Source organism: Electrona antarctica (assembly GCF_951216825.1).
Source record: "Electrona antarctica genome assembly, chromosome: 21".
In the NCBI taxonomy this organism is placed as follows: domain Eukaryota; kingdom Metazoa; phylum Chordata; class Actinopteri; order Myctophiformes; family Myctophidae; genus Electrona; species Electrona antarctica.
Window position 1 is genome coordinate 5,706,232 of NC_136802.1, and position 21,561 is coordinate 5,727,792.

A 21,561-nucleotide genomic window follows, 5' to 3' on the forward strand; every position below is an offset into this window, starting at 1 on the left:
GGCTATTTTCAGCAAATGTAAAATCAGAAATTACGACGGCATCAAGAAAGACTAAAACATTCCAGGTGACTAAATTGTGACCAAAACTAAATTAAAAACTATTCAAGAGACTATGTCTAAAAACTGAAAATCAAAATTTGTGGTCAAAATCAACACTGCCGAGAACAAGAACAATTAACCCATTTTGGGCGGGAACCCCTTTTGGTGTTAGCATTATGTTATGCTTTAGCTATTGAAAAATAGCAGATCTACAAGCTCATAGCGCGCCACCGAGTGGCGCGCTATGAGCTTGTAGCTCTGCTATTTTTGAAAAATCGTGAAAATGTGCCTCAAACCTTTGAATATATATTATTACAGAGTGAACATTTTAACTCAAATCTTTGCTTCTGGGGAGGTCCCTGGAACAACATATTTTCAGATTGGGGGGGGGGGGGGGGTAGGAGGCATATTACATATAGTTTTTGGGGTCCTTGACATTAAATATTGAGCACCACTGATACCACCATTTCATTTCATCACAGAAAACATGAGGTTTTTCAGAAAACTGTCAGGATTTTGAAGACATTTTTTTAATTTCGACGTCGAAAGACATGCAGCCATGCAGGGACGAAAGGATGTTTCTGACCCTACAGACTCAGAGAGAGAAGGAGGCAGGAGAGAGAGAGAGAGAGAGAGAGAGAGAGAGGGAAAGGAAAGGAAAGGAAAACAAAAAGAAGGGATGGATGATGACCAATAAAGAGCAGCATGGTAAACAAAGGCAGTTTTGTATCATGTTAGACCGCTCAGCGCTCAGCCATGGCTCTGCTTGCCAGGGTAGCCACGAGAGGCGACCGCATCGCATGGAGGAATGTGTCTATGTATTGGTGTGAGCAGGAGGGGGGTGTCTTTTGGAGTGACGTTTGTGTGTCAGTACGTCTTCGTGCATGTGCAGATCTGTGTGAATGTATACGTGTGCGTGTGTGTTACATTCCTTGGTTTGGGGCATTGGTTTTCAACGGGACAAACTGTAAACACATAAACAGACAGAGAGAGACAGAGAAACACACAAATTATGCCCATAACAATCTTTCCATAAGCCTCTACATAATGGATCGGAAACTGTGCTCTCTGATGTCAGAGCGACACACACACACACACACACACACACACACACACACACACACACACACACACACACACACACACACACACACACACACACACACACACACACACACACACACACACACACACACACACACACACACACACACACACACACACACACACACACACACACACACACACACACACACACACACACACACGATCTTCTGTGGTCTGGGGTTTTCCTCTGTGTGTTCTGAAGCCTTTTGAGCTGCAATGAAAACAGGCAAAACAGGCCTCAACAGTGACGTCTGCTGGCAAATCCCATTCTGTCATATATGGACTCTTACATCACAGTCCACAGGAGAACCAGAGCCCTTGTTTGAGGCAGAAAACCCCAGACTACAGAACATCTACTGGATGTTGTTACAAGCTCATGTTTTTTGGGTGCAATTGAGCTCAGAAAACCTAAAGAAAATGTCACAATCCCTTTTAAAGGATATTTCACTTTTCACTATATCGCTTTATGTGTGCGTATGTGTGCGTGCGCGTGCGTGCGTGTGTGTGTGTGTGGGTGTGTGTGTGCATGCACTGCCCCTCTTGTGAGAGATGAGGCTCTAGAGAGGTGGTTCTTTATGTGAGAATGCAAAGGGTCAAGCGACCCCCCCCCCACACACACACACACACACACACACAGTAACCTAACACAAGTTGGTTTGCACACACACACACACACACACACACACACACACACACACACACACACACACACACACACACACACACACACACACACACACACACACACACACACACACACACACACACACACACACACACACACACACTCCACTCAGAACCCCAGTATGAGAGTCTCATACCTATGCTCTAAGCTCAGGAAAGGGCTGTTATTGTAGTGTGTGTGTGTGTGTGTGTGTGTGTGTGTGTGTGTGTGTGTGTGTGTGTGTGTGCCTGCGTGCGTGTGCCTCCAGACATGAAGTCGGGAAACAGAAACAGCTAAAGGCTCCACAGATTACAGATAGACACATTCCAACATCCCCACCCCACACACACACACACACACACACACACACACACACACACCACAGAGCCCGTAGCATCATCTATCACATGCAGCACGCGCACGGTCGCGCAGAGTGATAAACTCACCATTATTCAGCACACAGAGTGATAAACTCACCATTATTCAGCACACAGACAGCCTGTATGCTCAATCCTCTGTTATACTCCATCTACAGCAGTGGTTCTCAAACCATTTCATGTCAAGGACCCCCACATTGACACCCACTAGCCCTGCGGACCCCTATTTGAAGAGATAATGCCAGGGACCCCCCCCCATAAGAGAAGATTTTTGTTGTACAGCTCTAGCAGTGATTCTCAACCCGTTTAGTTTCAAGGACCCCCCCATGCAGTTTGACATGCATTATTCTACGGACCCCCCATTTAATGGCGTTTCTATCTCTGGGACCCCCCAATTTATATTGTAAAATCAATGTTAATTTAACTCTGACAGTGGACCCTAAGTGGTTCCAACACTCTCTGAGTTACAGACCCATAAGGGTCCATTTGGTTCCTAACTATCATTTAGCTGGGGACCCCCTGGAACTCCCTCAAGGACCCCTGGGGGTCCCCGGACCCCACTTTGGGAACCACTGATCTAGAATCAGTTTTGTAATCTTTCTTAAGGCATGAAGACCTGAGGGCGATTCTCCAAATGCCTTCTAAAGTCACTAGCTACCAACTGTCAAGAGTTTTTTTTTTCTTTTTAGTTAAAAAACAGCAGATGTGTAAGCTCACAGCACAGCACGAAGTGCCGCGCTGTGAGCTTGTATATCTACTATTGTCTACTAACTAGCCAATGCTAAGATCTAAAATTCCACAGATTCTCTCTCTCTCACTCTCTCTCATTATGTTCTATTGCGTACCATGTTGCTGTACATAACATATGTTTTGGGTTAGGGAGGACAGTAGGCCACTTATAGCACGCACACACTTGCACACACACACACACACACACACACACACACACACACACACACACACACACACACACACACACACACACACACACACACACACACACACACACACACACACACACACACACACACACACACACACACACACACACACACACACACACACACACACACACACACACACACACACACACACACACACAGGACAACATTATCTTCATCTACCCCCTGCTGGGAATACCGCTACTGGAGGCTACCTTTACTGGAATGTAAGGACACGCACGCACGCACGCACGCGCACACACACACACTTCTGTTCTGTTTACTAACCAAGACATGTGGTTGCATACCTCGGCACCACATGTCAAAACATTCTTTTAACACAATCCCTGCATTTCTGTTATCGTCAGCAGGGTGGAGTGGAGAGAGAGAGAGAGAGAGAGAGAGAGAGAGAGAGAGAGAGAGAGGTGGGCATAGAGGTGAAATGGAGACAGAGGAGAATGCAAAGGAATGAAGTGCATGATGAGTGAGAAGAGAAGAGAAGAGAAGAGAAGAGAAGAGAAGAGAAGAGAAGAGAAGAGAAGAGAAGAGAAGAGAAGAGAAGAGAAGAGAGAAGAGAAGAATGTTTCCCCCAAATACATTACAATTACAACAGCATAACAAGATATCTTTCAGGCAGAACAAGACCCAAACGACAGACTCTTTCAGTGCACACACAGTGCAGAGGGAACTCACTGCCTGCGTTAGTTCAGACAGGGACATGTCAGGGACATGTCAGGGACATGTCAGTCTGTTAGTTCAGACAGGGACATGTCAGGGACATGTCAGGGACATGTCAGCCAGTCAGCTGATTGCTTCAGTCAGCCTATAGCAGCCATAGAGTAATAGAAGGACAGAGACTGAACCGGAGCGATAGAGAAACCTGATCGGAGCATCCCTAATCATAGTCTGGCATAGAGAGGCTCAAATACTTGTGAATTTATGTCTGCTGATTCAAGCCAAATATCCATGTAAATGTATTGCTTACTGTTGATGTGAAATTCTCACGCATGCATCATGGCTCTAAAGTAAACTAGAATTCAATGTTGCATAGATCTAATCTGATTCAATGTTTTCTATGGCTTTGATGTTAAAATGCATTCAGGTTGTACGTTTCAAGTTTGCGTGACTCAAGTTGACCTCATCAACTGCGTTGATATGTGCCTGTTCTGGTGTATCCATGGGTGGCGTTTCGCTTAATGTTCCCTGATGTTGCTTAGCTTGCTGAATAGACAATACATGCAGAGAACATCTCCCATAAGCCGAGCCTTAACCCATTTTGACCTGAGATCAGATTCTAAAAATGTCTTCTACATCCTGACAGTTTTCTGAAAAAGCTGTTTCTATGTCAGTCGTTCTTCGATTTTTCAAAAATAGCAGATCTACAAGCTCATAGCGCGCCACCGAGTGGCGCGCTATGAGCTTGTAGATCTGCTATTTTTCAATAGCTAAAGCATAACATAATGCTAACACCAACTGTATGCCTGTATGTGTTGCGATGAATGGTAAATCTATTCTGACACGAGTGGTTCCTGTCTGAACTAACTGCCTTGATAACTGCCCTAATGGTCAGTGCGTGCATGCGTGCGTGCGTGCATGCGTGCGTGCGTGCGTGCGTGGCATGCATTGATTTATGGAATGTCCCTGCATGATCATATCTCTTTGATGCCTTATGTCTCACAACAATACACTTCACAGAGCTTCATCAGCGTGCTGAGAGATGTCTCTTGTATTGCCATAACAGATGCACAACAGCAACTATCTTAGATAGTTGATACAGCACTATCTCTTCAACTATCTTAGATGGTTGATACACCACTATCTCTTCTCTCTCTCTCCATCTCTTTCTCATTCTGTCCATCCGTTTCTTACCTCACCGTTCCGGCACAACATCTATCCTAGCAGAAACAACTAGTATGTTATGTTTTGTATGTCTATACATGTTCTGTTGTTTGCAAAATCAAATAAATCATCCCTTTGTCTCCTTCTCTCTCCAAATATCTGTCCATCTCTCCATCTCTCTCTTTTAATGTCTCTCCATTCTCAACCTCCATCACTGTCTTCTCTCTCTCTCTCTCTCTCTCTCTCTCTCTCTGTCTGAATTTTTTTTTTTAAAGTGCACATAGTCCCACAACGTCTGAGTCCAGTCTAAGACATGCTTACAGCATATTTATAGTTAGATCTTAACAGTTCTACTGCGAAATACGCGTTACCCGCTATTTAATCAAATATTCTACGCTGCCGAGATTGTTTTATTACCTTTAGAGCATACGCTGAAGTATTTGGGCTTTTAATCCGCGAAAATCCAGCTTAGAATGGTCCCTCGGCATGTTATGATCATCCACACCAGCGGCCATTACAATGCGGTACAGGATCCGCCTCCATGAGGCATTGTAGTCCAAACAAACCCCCCGTCCACTTACATTGAGCTCAATTTCCCAGAAGCCCTAGCAGCCCAGATGATGACTTGATTTCCGGTTTCGTCATCATAACGCGACGGCCTCGTCATCAGGTCCGGGACAAATCCGCTGTTTCTTTTCAATTATTTTAAAACAGGAAATGAAATGCATTAAACAAATAGCGGGAATGTCGTATTACGCGCGGTGGAACCCTGGATTAAACAATTAGCGTCCGTCAAACTGTTAATTTAGATTACAGCCATTTCAGTGACGTACACACAGAATAACGCTGACTGATTGGCTGGCTGACTGACTGACTGACTGCCTGACTGACTGACTGACTGACTGCCTGCCTGCCTACTAGACTGACTGAATGGAAAAGCAATTTGACTGGCTGGTTGGCTAACAGACAAATTGAATGTACAAACAGCTTACTGGTCCACTAACTGAAAGGGGAAGCTGATTGGCTGCTTGGCTGACCTTCTGACTGGCTGAGCAAATAAGAGGGGCCTGACACACTGATGCAAGATATTTGTAATTTAACCGAGGGGTTTGTACAACTCCAAACACTGGATTTTCAAGGAAATGTTAACCTTTACTGGAATGATCATTTGTGGGAGGAAATTAGCATGGCTGAAAAGATTTCTCAGTCTGATGGTATAAGGACGTGATGAAGCAGTTACATTCATTTAAGGCTGGACATTAACTGAAGTTTGGGAGAAAAACGTGGGCTTGAAAAATAACTGATGATGAGGAGGCCGGCAGCGGCAGCCTGGCACTAACAAAAATGGAACACATACCAATGTAAATAATTTGGGCCCAAATCTTGTTGCCTCAGATATGCCTACATTTAAAAGGTGTATAATGTCTAAGAGGATTATGCTCATGTAAATACTGTGTACTTTTCTAAATAAAGTTCTATGTACATGAGCAACCGACCATCATTGTTCACTCAACTGAACACTTACCTTTTCAGGTCTCCCACCCTGTAATTGGGAGTGGCGTAGTAACTGTGATACTAGGAGTACTGGGTGACTCCACTTGGTTACACTCATATTTGGTTTGACACCGATTTTCAGTATGTCATGTTGTATAGTGTCTTATAATGTGGCCAATGTGGGCTGGGCACTTTTAGTGCTGCACATTAATTACCTTATCATTGACAAGAGTATTGGCCAAGACGATGTCTATCAGTCTAACTGACTGACTAACTGTCTGACTAACTGACTGACTAGCTGTCTGACTGACTGTCTGACTAACTGTCTGACTAGCTAAATGACAGATAGCCAAGTGGCTCGCTGGCTGGCTGGCTGGTCATGAGATCCAATAGAGTTCTCAGGGGGAAATATTTCCTCCGACCAAGTCCCAACATAGCTGCAATCTCATATACTATGTACTTTAATACTAGCAGTATGCATGCATGCCCTACTGTTGCATCAAACACAAATATTCCCCTATTCCCCGGCCCAGACCACAAATAAGACACACACACACACACACACACACACACACACACACACACACACACAGAGTAGTGATTTGTTCTGCCCTCTGTGGAATGTTGACCAAATGGCTTTACATCCCTCTGCTGTCTCAGACACATCGAACCCCTCCCCCGGCCTACATCTCTCCCTCTCTCTCTCTCTCTCTCTCTCTCTCCCTACACCTCTCCCCCTACAGACAGCCATACACACCTCTCATAGACACTCAAAACACCACACACTGACTCAATCTCTCAAAAGGACACATACACATTAAGGTCTACATACAGACACGTATTCTCTCACAGGTTGACTCGACAGACATACACACTTGAAGGACCGTCGTCCATAGACACTTAACCTCAAAGGTTGCCATGCTGAAGAACAACATAATTTATGCTCCCGGTCACACACAGAAATACTGTATGCTGGGGGGGCGCCCGCTGGCCTAGCGGGCCAGGCGCATCATGCCACATGTAGGCTCTGGCCTGACAGACAGCGCGTCGCGTGTTCGAGTCCCGTTCATGACGACCTTTGCTGCATGTCTCTCCCCTTCTCTCCCTCCCTCTTTGCTGCATGTCTCTCCCCTTCTCTCCCTCCCTCTTTCCTGTCCATCTTCAGTGTCTGTAACTATCAATAGAGGCACAAAAAACCCCCAAAAAATCTTTAAAAAAAACAAGAAATACTGTATGCTCTTCATAATAGTACCAGTCAGAGTCAGGCGGCGGTGGCTCAGGGGTAGAGTGGCCACTAGGGGGCGGCGGTGGTTCAGGGGTAGAGTGCCTGGATGGTAACCGCAAGGTTGCCAGTTCAAACCCGGGCTCCCCCAGAGTTAATGTCGAAGTGTCCTTGAGCAAGACACTGAACCCCCAATTGCTCCCGATGTGCTGGTTGGTGCCTTGCATGGTTTCCGCTGCCATCGGTGTATGAATGTGTGTGTGAATGGGTGAATGTAATGCACAATCTCTGTAAAGCGCCTTGGATAAAGGCGCTATATAAATGCACCATTTACCATTTTAGAGCTGATCTCATTTTCCTAACTAAAGTTGTTCTGCAGCCCACTACACTGTTGGTGTGCACAAACACACGCACACATTGGAGGATATTAGTGCACAAACACACGCACACATTGGAGGATATTAGTGCACAAACACACGCACACATTGGAGGATATTAGTGCACGTTCTCCTTCCTGTGAATGGAAGAGAAGCTGCACACTGCGTTCATTCAGGTGACAGTGGTGATGCAGAAAGACACCACGACTTAAATAAAGACACCACGACTTAAATAAAGACACCACGACTTAAATAGACTGAAGGAAAGAACCATGTGACACAAATAAGACACGTCAGTCAGTCAGTCAGCCAGTCAGTCAGTCAGTCAGTCAGTCAGTCAGTCAGCCAGTCAGTCAGCCAGCCAGTCAGTCAGTCAGTCAGCCAGTCAGTCAGCCAGCCAGTCAGTCAACCAGTCAGTCAGTCAGTCAGTCAGCCAGCCAGTCAGTCAGCGAGTCAGTCAGTCAGTCAGTCAGTCAGCCAGCCAGCCAGTCAGTCAGTCAGTCAGTCAGTCAGCCAGCCAGTCAGTCAACCAGTCAGCCAGCCAGTCAGTCAGTCAGTCAGCCAGCCAGTCAGTCAACCAGTCAGTCAGTCAGTCAGTCAGCCAGCCAGCCAGTCAGTCAGTCAGTCAGTCAGCCAGCCAGTCAGTCAGTCAGTCAGTCAGTCAGCCAGCCAGTAAGTCAGTCAGTCAACCAGTCAGTCAGTCAGTCAGTCAGTCAGTCAGTCAGCCAGTCAACCAGTCAGTCAGTCAGTCAGTCAGTCAGTCAGTCAGTCAGTCAGTCAGTCAACCAGTCAGCCAGCCAACCAGTCAGTCAGCCAGCCAGCCAGCCAGTCAGTCAACAACCAGTCAGCCAGCCAGCCAGTCACTGACTGACTGGCTTCCACTGAATGACAGTTCACATGAAGATAATGATCTTATTTCCATTACACATTAGACTCAGAAGAATGAGCTAAATGCAATTCCATGCCCTCTCTCTCTCTCTCTCTCTCTCTCTCTGCAACACACACACACACACACCACTCTCATGCATAACACTTAATCATTAAACACACTCTTTCTTGTACACATTTCCCAGGCCAAAATTCGGCGCCTGGGCACGTGTGAACGTGTGTGTGTGTGTGTGTGTGTTGTAACTACCCACTGGACACTAAGCAGCCATATTAAGACCACCACCACCGTTTGATTTTTATCTCCTTCAGCAGTCTCTCAGTCACATTTTCCCAGGGGCCGTGTGTCCACGTGTGCGCGCACGTGTGTGTGTGTGTGTGTGTGTGTGTTTCCAGATGACTGAGACCTTTCCAGTCTCCCTCCTGTTGCGGTGAATACAGATGTCACTGGCCTACAGTTACACTGCTGCTACTGCTGAAAGCTCTCAATGAGGGGGCGAGAGAGAGAGAGAGAGAAACAGGGGGGGAGGGGGGGGGAGCAGAGGGGGGAGGGCACGGAGGGGTGTGTATATATATACACATCTGCTGTCGGGAAGAAACTCCAAAATGTTTGTTTTTTTCAGGAAATGAAAAATATAAAATGTTCAGGAAATTAAGAAAACCTTATATTTTGAAAACAAAGCAATACTGCCCCATGGAAGTTGGTGTTGTGACTTTATATGTTGTCAATTACTTCCATGAAAAGGAGAGAGATGGTGGAGTTAGCTGCTTTAGCAGACAGTTCGAGAGGGGGAGAGGTGGTGGAGTTAGCTGCTTTAGCAGACAGTTTGAGGGCCCAATGGAGTTAAGAGGTTTTGTCCCAAGCGGTTTTTTTTTACTACTTTCCATTGGTTCAACATTTCCTAACCAACACACAGACGTAAAGGGTGTTCAATAGCACTGATTTATGACCCCCAAAAAAGGGAGGTTTCCTCTCTACAGTAACGATATTATAATATATTAAAAACAATAATTACTGACAGTAATTCAAAGTCACTCGTGGTACGCACACACACACGTGCACTTTAATCATTTATTTGAATGCAATCGGCAAATCCCGGACAAATACCCCCACACGCAGCGGTGGCCGAACGGTTTGCGGAGCGGTCTTGATACCGGAAGGTCGCCAGTTCGTATCCCCGGACCGGCACGTTAAAATTACCACCGCTGAAGTGCCCTTGAGCAAGGCATTGAACCACTACCATGAAATGTTCTATGAGCAGGGCCTGGCTGTAAACAAGTATCTGATGCTTAGTCCAGTTACCCTGGGTAAATATAGTAACTTTGCTTTGCTTTAACACTCTTCAGGGGTACAAGTAACAGCGTCTTCGCCATATTTGGCGGCAACCGATAGCCACACACACACACACAGCCGCGTGAATGATGTCAGATAATAACCGTGAGAACGGGGGGGGGGGGGGGGGGGGGGGGGCCGCCCAGTGGAAGCGTGGCCCACCGGTCAGCGGGCTGCACAGAGGCGGAAACATCCGAGGAAGGCTGACCCCTCGTGTCAAACTAAAGTCTGAACATTCACTGAACGGGCCGGCTGGGGCGTCTTATCAGCGCCCCGCGGCCGCCGGGCCAGATTAAATAATAATGACGTTGGAGGACAACTTCCCCTGCTAGAACTAACAATGGGGTTACTATTATATAGTGTCCTTTCAACTCTCTATCACATGACTACTGTGTTCTGTTCTATAGCACTGGGTTTCAACTATCTATCACATGACTACTGTGTTCTGTTCTATAGCACTGGGTTTCAACTATCTATCACATGACTACTGTGTTCTGTTCTACAGCACTGGGTTTCAACTATCTATCACATGACTACTGTGTTCTGTTCTATAGCACTGGGTTTCAACTATCTATCACATGACTACTGTGTTCTGTTCTACAGCACTGGGTTTCAACTATCTATCACATGACTACTGTGTTCTGTTCTATAGCACTGGGTTTCAACTATCTATCACATGACTACTGTGTTCTGTTCTATAGCACTGGGTTTCAACTATCTATCACATGACTACTGTGTTCTGTTCTATAGCACTGGGTTTCAACTATCTATCACATGACTACTGTGTTCTGTTCTATAGCACTGGGTTTCAACTATCTATCACATGACTACTGTGTTCTGTTCTATAGCACTGGGTTTCAACTATCTATCACATGACTACTGTGTTCTGTTCTATAGCACTGGGTTTCAACTATCTATCACATGACTACTGTGTTCTGTTCTATAGCACTGGGTTTCAACTATCTATCACATGACTACTGTGTTCTGTTCTATAGCACTGGGTTTCAACTATCTATCACATGACTACTGTGTTCTGTTCTATAGCACTGGGTTTCAACTATCTATCACATGACTACTGTGTTCTGTTCTATAGCACTGGGTTTCAACTATCTATCACATGACTACCGTGTTCTGTTCTATAGCACTGGGTTTCAACTATCTATCACATGACTACCGTGTTCTGTTCTATAGCACTGGGTTTCAACTATCTATCACATGACTACCGTGTTCTGTTCTATAGCACTGGGTTTCAACTATCTATCACATGACTACCGTGTTCTGTTCTATAGCACTGAGTTTCAACTATCTATCACATGACTACTGTGTTCTGTTCTATAGCACTGGGTTTCAACTATCTATCACATGACTACTGTGTTCTGTTCTATAGCACTGGGTTTCAACTATCTATCACATGACTACTGTGTTCTGTTCTATAGCACTGGGTTTCAACTCTCTATCACATGACTACTGTGTTCTGTTCTATAGCACTGGGTTTCAACTATCTATCACATGACTACTGTGTTCTGTTCTATAGCACTGGGTTTCAACTATCTATCACATGACTACTGTGTTCTGTTCTATAGCACTGGGTTTCAACTATCTATCACATGACTACTGTGTTCTGTTCTATAGCACTGGGTTTCAACTATCTATCACATGACTACTGTGTTCTGTTCTATAGCACTGGGTTTCAACTATCTATCACATGACTACTGTGTTCTGTTCTATAGCACTGGGTTTCAACTATCTATCACATGACTACTGTGTTCTGTTCTATAGCACTGGGTTTCAACTATCTATCACATGACTACTGTGTTCTGTTCTATAGCACTGGGTTTCAACTCTCTATCACATGACTACTGTGTTCTGTTCTATAGCACTGGGTTTCAACTATCTATCACATGACTACTGTGTTCTGTTCTATAGCACTGGGTTTCAACTATCTATCACATGACTACTGTGTTCTGTTCTATAGCACTGGGTTTCAACTCTCTATCACATGACTACTGTGTTCTGTTCTATAGCACTGGGTTTCAACTATCTATCACATGACTACTGTGTTCTGTTCTATAGCACTGGGTTTCAACTATCTATCACATGACTACTGTGTTCTGTTCTATAGCACTGGGTTTCAACTATCTATCACATGACTACTGTGTTCTGTTCTATAGCACTGGGTTTCAATCTCTATCACATGACTACTGTGTTCTGTTCTATAGCACTGGGTTTCAACTATCTATCACATGACTACTGTGTTCTGTTCTATAGCACTGGGTTTCAACTATCTATCACATGACTACTGTGTTCTGTTCTATAGCACTGGGTTTCAACTATCTATCACATGACTACTGTGTTCTGTTCTATAGCACTGGGTTTCAACTATCTATCACATGACTACTGTGTTCTGTTCTATAGCACTGGGTTTCAACTATCTATCACATGACTACTGTGTTCTGTTCTATAGCACTGGGGTTTCAACTATCTATCACATGACTACTGTGTTCTGTTCTATAGCACTGGGTTTCAACTCTCTATCACATGACTACTGTGTTCTGTTCTATAGCACTGGGTTTCAACTATCTATCACATGACTACTGTGTTCTGTTCTATAGCACTGGGTTTCAACTATCTATCACATGACTACTGTGTTCTGTTCTATAGCACTGGGTTTCAACTATCTATCACATGACTACTGTGTTCTGTTCTATAGCACTGGGTTTCAACTATCTATCACATGACTACTGTGTTCTGTTCTATAGCACTGGGTTTCAACTATCTATCACATGACTACTGTGTTCTGTTCTATAGCACTGGGTTTCAACTCTCTATCACATGACTACTGTGTTCTGTTCTATAGCACTGGGTTTCAACTATCTATCACATGACTACTGTGTTCTGTTCTATAGCACTGGGTTTCAACTATCTATCACATGACTACTGTGTTCTGTTCTATAGCACTGGGTTTCAACTATCTATCACATGACTACTGTGTTCTGTTCTATAGCACTGGGTTTCAACTATCTATCACATGACTACTGTGTTCTGTTCTATAGCACTGGGTTTCAACTATCTATCACATGACTACTGTGTTCTGTTCTATAGCACTGGGTTTCAACTATCTATCACATGACTACTGTGTTCTGTTCTATAGCACTGGGTTTCAACTCTCTATCACATGACTACTGTGTTCTGTTCTATAGCACTGGGTTTCAACTATCTATCACATGACTACTGTGTTCTGTTCTATAGCACTGGGTTTCAACTATCTATCACATGACTACTGTGTTCTGTTCTATAGCACTGGGTTTCAACTATCTATCACATGACTACTGTGTTCTGTTCTATAGCACTGGGTTTCAACTATCTATCACATGACTACTGTGTTCTGTTCTATAGCACTGGGTTTCAACTATCTATCACATGACTACTGTGTTCTGTTCTATAGCACTGGGTTTCAACTATCTATCACATGACTACTGTGTTCTGTTCTATAGCACTGGGTTTCAACTATCTATCACATGACTACTGTGTTCTGTTCTATAGCACTGGGTTTCAACTATCTATCACATGACTACTGTGTTCTGTTCTATAGCACTGGGTTTCAACTATCTATCACATGACTACTGTGTTCTGTTCTATAGCACTGGGTTTCAACTATCTATCACATGACTACTGTGTTCTGTTCTATAGCACTGGGTTTCAACTATCTATCACATGACTACTGTGTTCTGTTCTATAGCACTGGGTTTCAACTATCTATCACATGACTACTGTGTTCTGTTCTATAGCACTGGGTTTCAACTATCTATCACATGACTACTGTGTTCTGTTCTATAGCACTGGGTTTCAACTATCTATCACATGACTACTGTGTTCTGTTCTATAGCACTGGGTTTCAACTATCTATCACATGACTACTGTGTTCTGTTCTATAGCACTGGGTTTCAACTATCTATCACATGACTACTGTGTTCTGTTCTATAGCACTGGGTTTCAACTATCTATCACATGACTACCGTGTTCTGTTCTATAGCACTGGGTTTCAACTATCTATCACATGACTACTGTGTTCTGTTCTATAGCACTGGGTTTCAACTATCTATCACATGACTACTGTGTTCTGTTCTATAGCACTGGGTTTCAACTATCTATCACATGACTACTGTGTTCTGTTCTATAGCACTGGGTTTCAACTATCTATCACATGACTACGGTGTTCTGTTCTATAGCACTGGGTTTCAACTATCTATCACATGACTACTGTGTTCTGTTCTATAGCACTGGGTTTCAACTCTCTATCACATGACTACCGTGTTCTGTTCTATAGCACTGGGTTTCAACTCTCTATCACATGACTACCGTGTTCTGTTCTATAGCACTGGGTTTCAACTATCTATCACATGACTACTGTGTTCTGTTCTATAGCACTGGGTTTCAACTCTCTATCACATGACTACTGTGTTCTGTTCTATAGCACTGGGTTTCAACTCTCTATCACATGACTACCGTGTTCTGTTCTATAGCACTGGGTTTCAACTATCTATCACATGACTACCGTGTTCTGTTCTATAGCACTGGGTTTCAACTCTCTATCACATGACTACTGTGTTCTGTTCTATAGCACTGGGTTTCAACTATCTATCACATGACTACCGTGTTCTGTTCTATAGCACTGGGTTTCAACTCTCTATCACATGACTACCGTGTTCTGTTCTATAGCACTGGGTTTCAACTATCTATCACATGACTACTGTGTTCTGTTCTATAGCACTGGGTTTCAACTATCTATCACATGACTACTGTGTTCTGTTCTATAGCACTGGGTTTCAACTCTCTATCACATGACTACCGTGTTCTGTTCTATAGCACTGGGTTTCAACTATCTATCACATGACTACCGTGTTCTGTTCTATAGCACTGGGTTTCAACTATCTATCACATGACTACTGTGTTCTGTTCTATAGCACTGGGTTTCAACTATCTATCACATGACTACTGTGTTCTGTTCTATAGCACTGGGTTTCAACTATCTATCACATGACTACTGTGTTCTGTTCTATAGCACTGGGTTTCAACTATCTATCACATGACTACTGCGTTCTGTTCTATAGCACTGGGTTTCAACTATCTATCACATGACTACTGTGTTCTGTTCTATAGCACTGGGTTTCAACTATCTATCACATGACTACTGTGTTCTGTTCTATAGCACTGGGTTTCAACTATCTATCACATATGACTACTGTGTTCTGTTCTATAGCACTGGGTTTCAACTATCTATCACATGACTACTGTGTTCTGTTTTATAGCACTGGGTTTCAACTATCTATCACATGACTACTGTGTTCTGTTCTACAGCACTGGGTTTCAACTATCTATCACATGACAACTGTGTTCTGTTCTACAGCACTGGGTTTCAACTATCTATCACATGACTACTGTGTTCTGTTCTATAGCACTGGCTTTCAACTATCTATCACATGACTACTGTGTTCTGTTCTATAGCACTGGGTTTCAACTATCTATCACATGACTACTGTGTTCTGTTCTATAGCACTGGGTTTCAACTATCTATCACATGACTACTGTGTTCTGTTCTATAGCACTGGGTTTCAACTATCTATCACATGACTACGGTGTTCTGTTCTATAGCACTGGGTTTCAACTATCTATCACATGACTACGGTGTTCTGTTCTATAGCACTGGGTTTCAACTATCTATCACATGACTACGGTGTTCTGTTCTATAGCACTGGGTTTCAACTATCTATCACATGACTACGGTGTTCTGTTCTATAGCACTGGGTTTCAACTATCTATCACATGACTACTGTGTTCTGTTCTACAGCACTGGGTTTCAACTATCTATCACATGACTACTGTGTTCTGTTCTACAGCACTGGCTTTCAACTATCTATCACATGACTACTGTGTTCTGTTCTATAGCACTGGGTTTCAACTATCTATCACATGACTACTGTGTTCTGTTCTATAGCACTGGGTTTCAACTATCTATCACATGACTACTGTGTTCTGTTCTACAGCACTGGGTTTCAACTATCTATCACATGACTACTGTGTTCTGTTCTATATAGCACTGGGTTTCAACTATCTATCACATGACTACTGTGTTCTGTTCTACAGCACTGGGTTTCAACTATCTATCACATGACTACTGTGTTCTGTTCTATAGCACTGGGTTTCAACTATCTATCACATGACTACTGTGTTCTGTTCTGTTCTATAGCACTGGGTTTCAACTATCTATCACATGACTACTGTGTTCTGTTCTATATAGCACTGGGTTTCAACTATCTATCACATGACTACTGTGTTCTGTTCTACAGCACTGGGTTTCAACTATCTATCACATGACTACTGTGTTCTGTTCTACAGCACTGGGTTTCAACTATCTATCACATGACTACTGTGTTCTGTTCTATAGCACTGGGTTTCAACTATCTATCACATGACTACTGTGTTCTGTTCTATATAGCATTGGGTTTCAACTATCTATCACATGACTACTGTGTTCTGTTCTATAGCACTGGGTTTCAACTATCTATCACATGACTACTGTGTTCTGTTCTATAGCACTGGGTTTCAACTATCTATCACATGACTACTGTGTTCTGTTCTATAGCACTGGGTTTCAACTATCTATCACATGACTACTGTGTTCTGTTCTATAGCACTGGGTTTCAACTATCTATCACATGACTACTGTGTTCTGTTCTATAGCACTGGGTTTCAACTATCTATCACATGACTACTGTGTTCTGTTCTATAGCACTGGGTTTCAACTATCTATCACATGACTACTGTGTTCTGTTCTATAGCACTGGGTTTCAACTATCTATCACATGACTACTGTGTTCTGTTCTATAGCACTGGGTTTCAACTATCTATCACATGACTACTGTGTTCTGTTCTATAGCACTGGGTTTCAACTATCTATCACATGACTACTGTGTTCTGTTCTATAGCACTGGGTTTCAACTATCTATCACATGACTACTGTGTTCTGTTCTATAGCACTGGGTTTCAACTATCTATCACATGACTACTGTGTTCTGTTCTATAGCACTGGGTTTCAACTATCTATCACATGACTACTGTGTTCTGTTCTATAGCACTGGGTTTCAACTATCTATCACATGACTACTGTGTTCTGTTCTATAGCACTGGGTTTCAACTCTTCTCACGTCAAGGTCCATTATTAATTGGGCATTGTTTTGGAGCCACGGAACCACCATTTTGATGAGATTTAGTTTTATCGTTGGATAAGACTTTGTCCACAATTCCATGCAGTATTGATGCTGTATTGATGTTGTACCATTAGGAGAGATAACAGGTGGCCCAGGCGGTGGCGTAACCGTCTGGGCACCCGACTGGTAATCCAGTCGCAGTGTGCCGCGGGTTCGACTCCCGAGCCCGACACGGCCTTTACTGCATGTCTTCCCCCATCTCTCTCCCGTTTCCTGTCAGCCTACTGTCTGTCCCTTCAAAAACCAATAAAAGGCGTAAGCCGCAAAAAAATATCTTAAAAAAAAAAAAAAAAAAAAAAAAAAAGGAGAGATAACAGGCAAACATTGATCAAAACAACAATTCTTCTACATTCTCTAATTCTTTCAGACTTCTTCTAAATTAAGTAACGCAGATGTTTAACAATAATGTAACTCTTGAGAGTGAAAAATGAATTTTACACTCTCAAGAGTTAAAGATCTATAAAAAAAAGGGTCCATTTGGTTACCAACTCTCCATCATTTAGGTTAACAACTAACATCATTTAGGGCGGGAACCCCTTTTGGTGTTTTAAGCATTATGTTATACTTTAGCTATTGAAAAATAGCAGATCTACAAGCTCATAGCGCGCCACCGAGTGGCGCGCTACGAGCTTGTAGGTCTGCTATTTTTGAAAAATCGTAAAAATGCAGCACAAATCTTTGAATAGGTATATATTCTTTCAGAGCGAACGTTCTTTTTTATTTCGACGTCAGGCCTAAATGGGTTTACTTGGGGACCACCTGGAACTGGTGGTCCCCGGGTCGCCACAGGTTAAAAACCACTGTTCTATTAGGGGACCGGTTCAGTGCCAAAATAGGTTGATTAAAAAAACGCCACAGTCAGTCAGTCATGTGCAAGATATCCATCCATCCATTCCACTCCCATGCATGAACATGATGCCACATACCTATTCTTCTATTCCATCTGCTTTATACAAGATGCTCCATTGTTTGCAGTGCATTGCCAGCAGAGGCGAATACTTCTTGTAACTGCCAGGGGGTTTTTTTGGGTACCGTTGGGCGGGCACCAGTGTTGATTTCGTCGACTGAAACTGAGACGAAAAATGTCCGTCGACTACCTTTTTCCACTGACGAAAACTACATGGAAAAACTAAGCTATGATGACGAAAACTAAAACTAAATATACTGACAATTTCGTCAACAGATAAAAACTAGCCTAAAATGTGTGGACAAGAGATCCAGTATAAGTCATTTTACAATTAGTTGCATGCTGAAAATAGCTGATCTACAAGCTCACAACGCGTCGCGCTGCGACACGTTGTGGGCTTGTAGATCAGCTTGTAGCTTGTATTTTCAGCAAGTGAAAAAAAACAGTCATTACGACAGCATCAAGGCCCGAAAAACTGAAACTAGACTAACATCGACTGAAACTAGACTAACATTAAAACATTCCAGGTGACTAGTAAAATGTGACTAAAACTAAATGAAAACTATTCAAGAGACTGTGACTAAAACCAAAGTAGAGAAAGTGAGAAAGTAAGGCTACTGTACTGCAACTTTTACGCCCTACCTGGCAGGTCAAAACAAAACAAAAGCCACCATATTAGCATTTGAATGCCTGTGTCCGTGAAGGTGTGACTGCGTGACAAAACCCCAGCCATGGGGGAGGGAGGGAAGCTCAGGGAGGGGTGCACATTTGTGTTCCTATTTTGTTCAGGGGTGCTCCAGCTCCCTGCAGACACCCCCGTAGTCGTCGTTGCTGATTGCCAGCATTGCTTCCGGTTAATGCCGATATAAACCAACAGAACAGTTCGCATATTAAACATCAAAATGTTATCAGCTCACCTCTATTGTATTAGTACATTATAAAACTTAAAAATCACACCTGTGTGAAGTGAGGAGCACTGTTATCATCGTACAACACATATGACGTGAATTCTCCATTCATTGTCAATGGGAATTTAATCTTTGTGTAGGACGAAAATAGCCGATTTGCTCGCTCTTATCATCATGACGTAACATGTCGATTTGCTCAGACACATAAGACCATTCATTGGCTCCATTCATTGTCAATGGGATCTCTATAGGAGGGGCTAGCACCCCTCAATAAATACAAATGAATTTTACCAAATAAATCAGGTCTTCTGAACAACCACCCCCCCTTTTTTGAACCTCTGTGACGACAGCAACACCTCGAACGGATTCCATTCCACTTCTCTCTGAAACATCTTGACTCAATGAATGGCCAAGGCCGGCTCACAGCTACCATGACATCAGTGACTGGGGACTTTACCGACTGACTGACTGACTGGACAATTGGATTATGGGACTGGATTCTAGGCTGTGTACAGCAGTGGTTCTCAAAGTAGGGTCCGGGGACCCCCCCAGGGGTCCTTGGGGGAGTTCCCCAGCTAAATGATAGTTGGGAACCAAATGGATGGTTAAATTAATATAGATTTTTGAGCGGTGTAAACCACTCCTACAACTGGCTTTTTTGTGCAGAAAAAATTAGCATGGTTGCTATGTTCACCCTGTTCCCTGGCATCATGAAATCACACCCGGGTGAACAGGGTGAACATAGCAACCATGCTCATTTTTTCTGCACAGAAAAAAAACCCTGTTCATCCGGGTGTGATTTCATTACGTCAGACATGGCTGACGGCATTAGTCTCATTACGTCAGACAGGCTATATAAGACCTTTAATACACCACTCAGTTCACATGGGTGTGATTTTTACAATATAAATTGGGGTTCCAGAAATGTAAATGGCATTAAATGGGGGTCTGACTCTGAGGCTTAAATGCATGTCAAACTGGGGGGGGGGGGGGGTCCCTGGCATATCTTTTCAAATGGGGGTCCGTCACGTGTGATAATAAGTGTTAATTTGGGGGTCCTTGACATGAAAAACTTTGAGAACCACTGGTGTAACAAGACACTGACAGCTGACTTAACACATCATCCAGAGGCCAGGCCAGGGGCAGCAGCACAGATGAGAGATATGTGCTTTTTAGTCTCGGACAATAACTTCTCACTCTTCGCGTCTCAAGAGAATCTACAGACTGACTGACTGACTGAGGCCAGACTTTGCCTTGCAGTCCCTTCCTTATACCTAGTAGCTAAAGAGTGGAAAGAAAGAAAGTTCCCCCTGGGCAGGAGAGTTGGAGTGGAGTTTTTTTTCTTGTCCATATTTTCAGCATGAAGACAAAAACACTTTTAAAATAGTCCTCCAGACAGAAAGTGACCGGTAGGTAGCCTATAGTCGTTGCTGCTGCCCGGCCATACTATAGGAGCCATATGCAAAGTGAAATAATATATGCAAGAATGCAGAACACACACACACACACACACACACACACACACACACACACACACATTGTTGTGTTCTGCAGCCAGAATCGCCACCTCACAACATCATCATCAGGAAACACACGCACACACACACACACACACACACACACACACACACACACAAACCACTCACTTTCGTGATGATGAGGGGCTCTCCGTGCTCCAGACCTCCTTTCAGCGTGAAGCCCCACGGCGCGCCGCCGCTCAACTGGACCTGGATGTGGGTGAAGGACACGAGCTGCTCCACCGTCTCCTCCTCCATTCCTCCCTATTCTCCTCTATATAGGCTGGAAGGAACCTGGAACCCTGTGGACTGGTGGTCCGACAGGGTGGTTCTGGTTCTGGCTGGAACCGGTGGTCCGCGGTGGTTCTGTCTGGAAGAACCTCCGGGTTCGGAGGACCACCACCACCACCCGAATCAATCACAGAGTGCTGCTTCTGGTTCTGCCGGTAGCTCGGTCGCATTCCCTTCCCACCGGGCTCTCCAAACTAGTCTCCATCACATCTTCATCATCATCATCATTCACCACTCACTCACTCACTCTGTCTGACTCACTGCTGGCTGAGACAACTAAAAAATGTATGGCTGAGACGACAGGGAAGGAAGGAGTGAGTGTGAGTGAGTGTCAGTGAAAGAGGGGGAGGGCAACAAAAAAAAGAAAAACTTTGCACGCGTTCCAAAAACTT

General features: G+C 43.8%; 1 protein-coding gene across 1 annotated transcript in view; it reads right to left on the reverse strand.

Moving 5' to 3' along the window:
* shroom4 (shroom family member 4) overlaps positions 1-21,491 on the reverse strand; it is a gene marked incomplete at its 3' end in the record, with an annotated part of 144,195 nt that extends 122,704 nt beyond the window's left edge. Inside the window, exon 1 of the mRNA XM_079490631.1 lies at positions 21,008-21,491. Coding sequence (XP_079346757.1) covers positions 21,008-21,136 — 129 coding nt within the window. The 5' untranslated portion in view covers positions 21,137-21,491. The remainder of the gene's footprint in view (positions 1-21,007) is intronic.
* Positions 21,492-21,561: the final 70 nt, after the last annotated feature.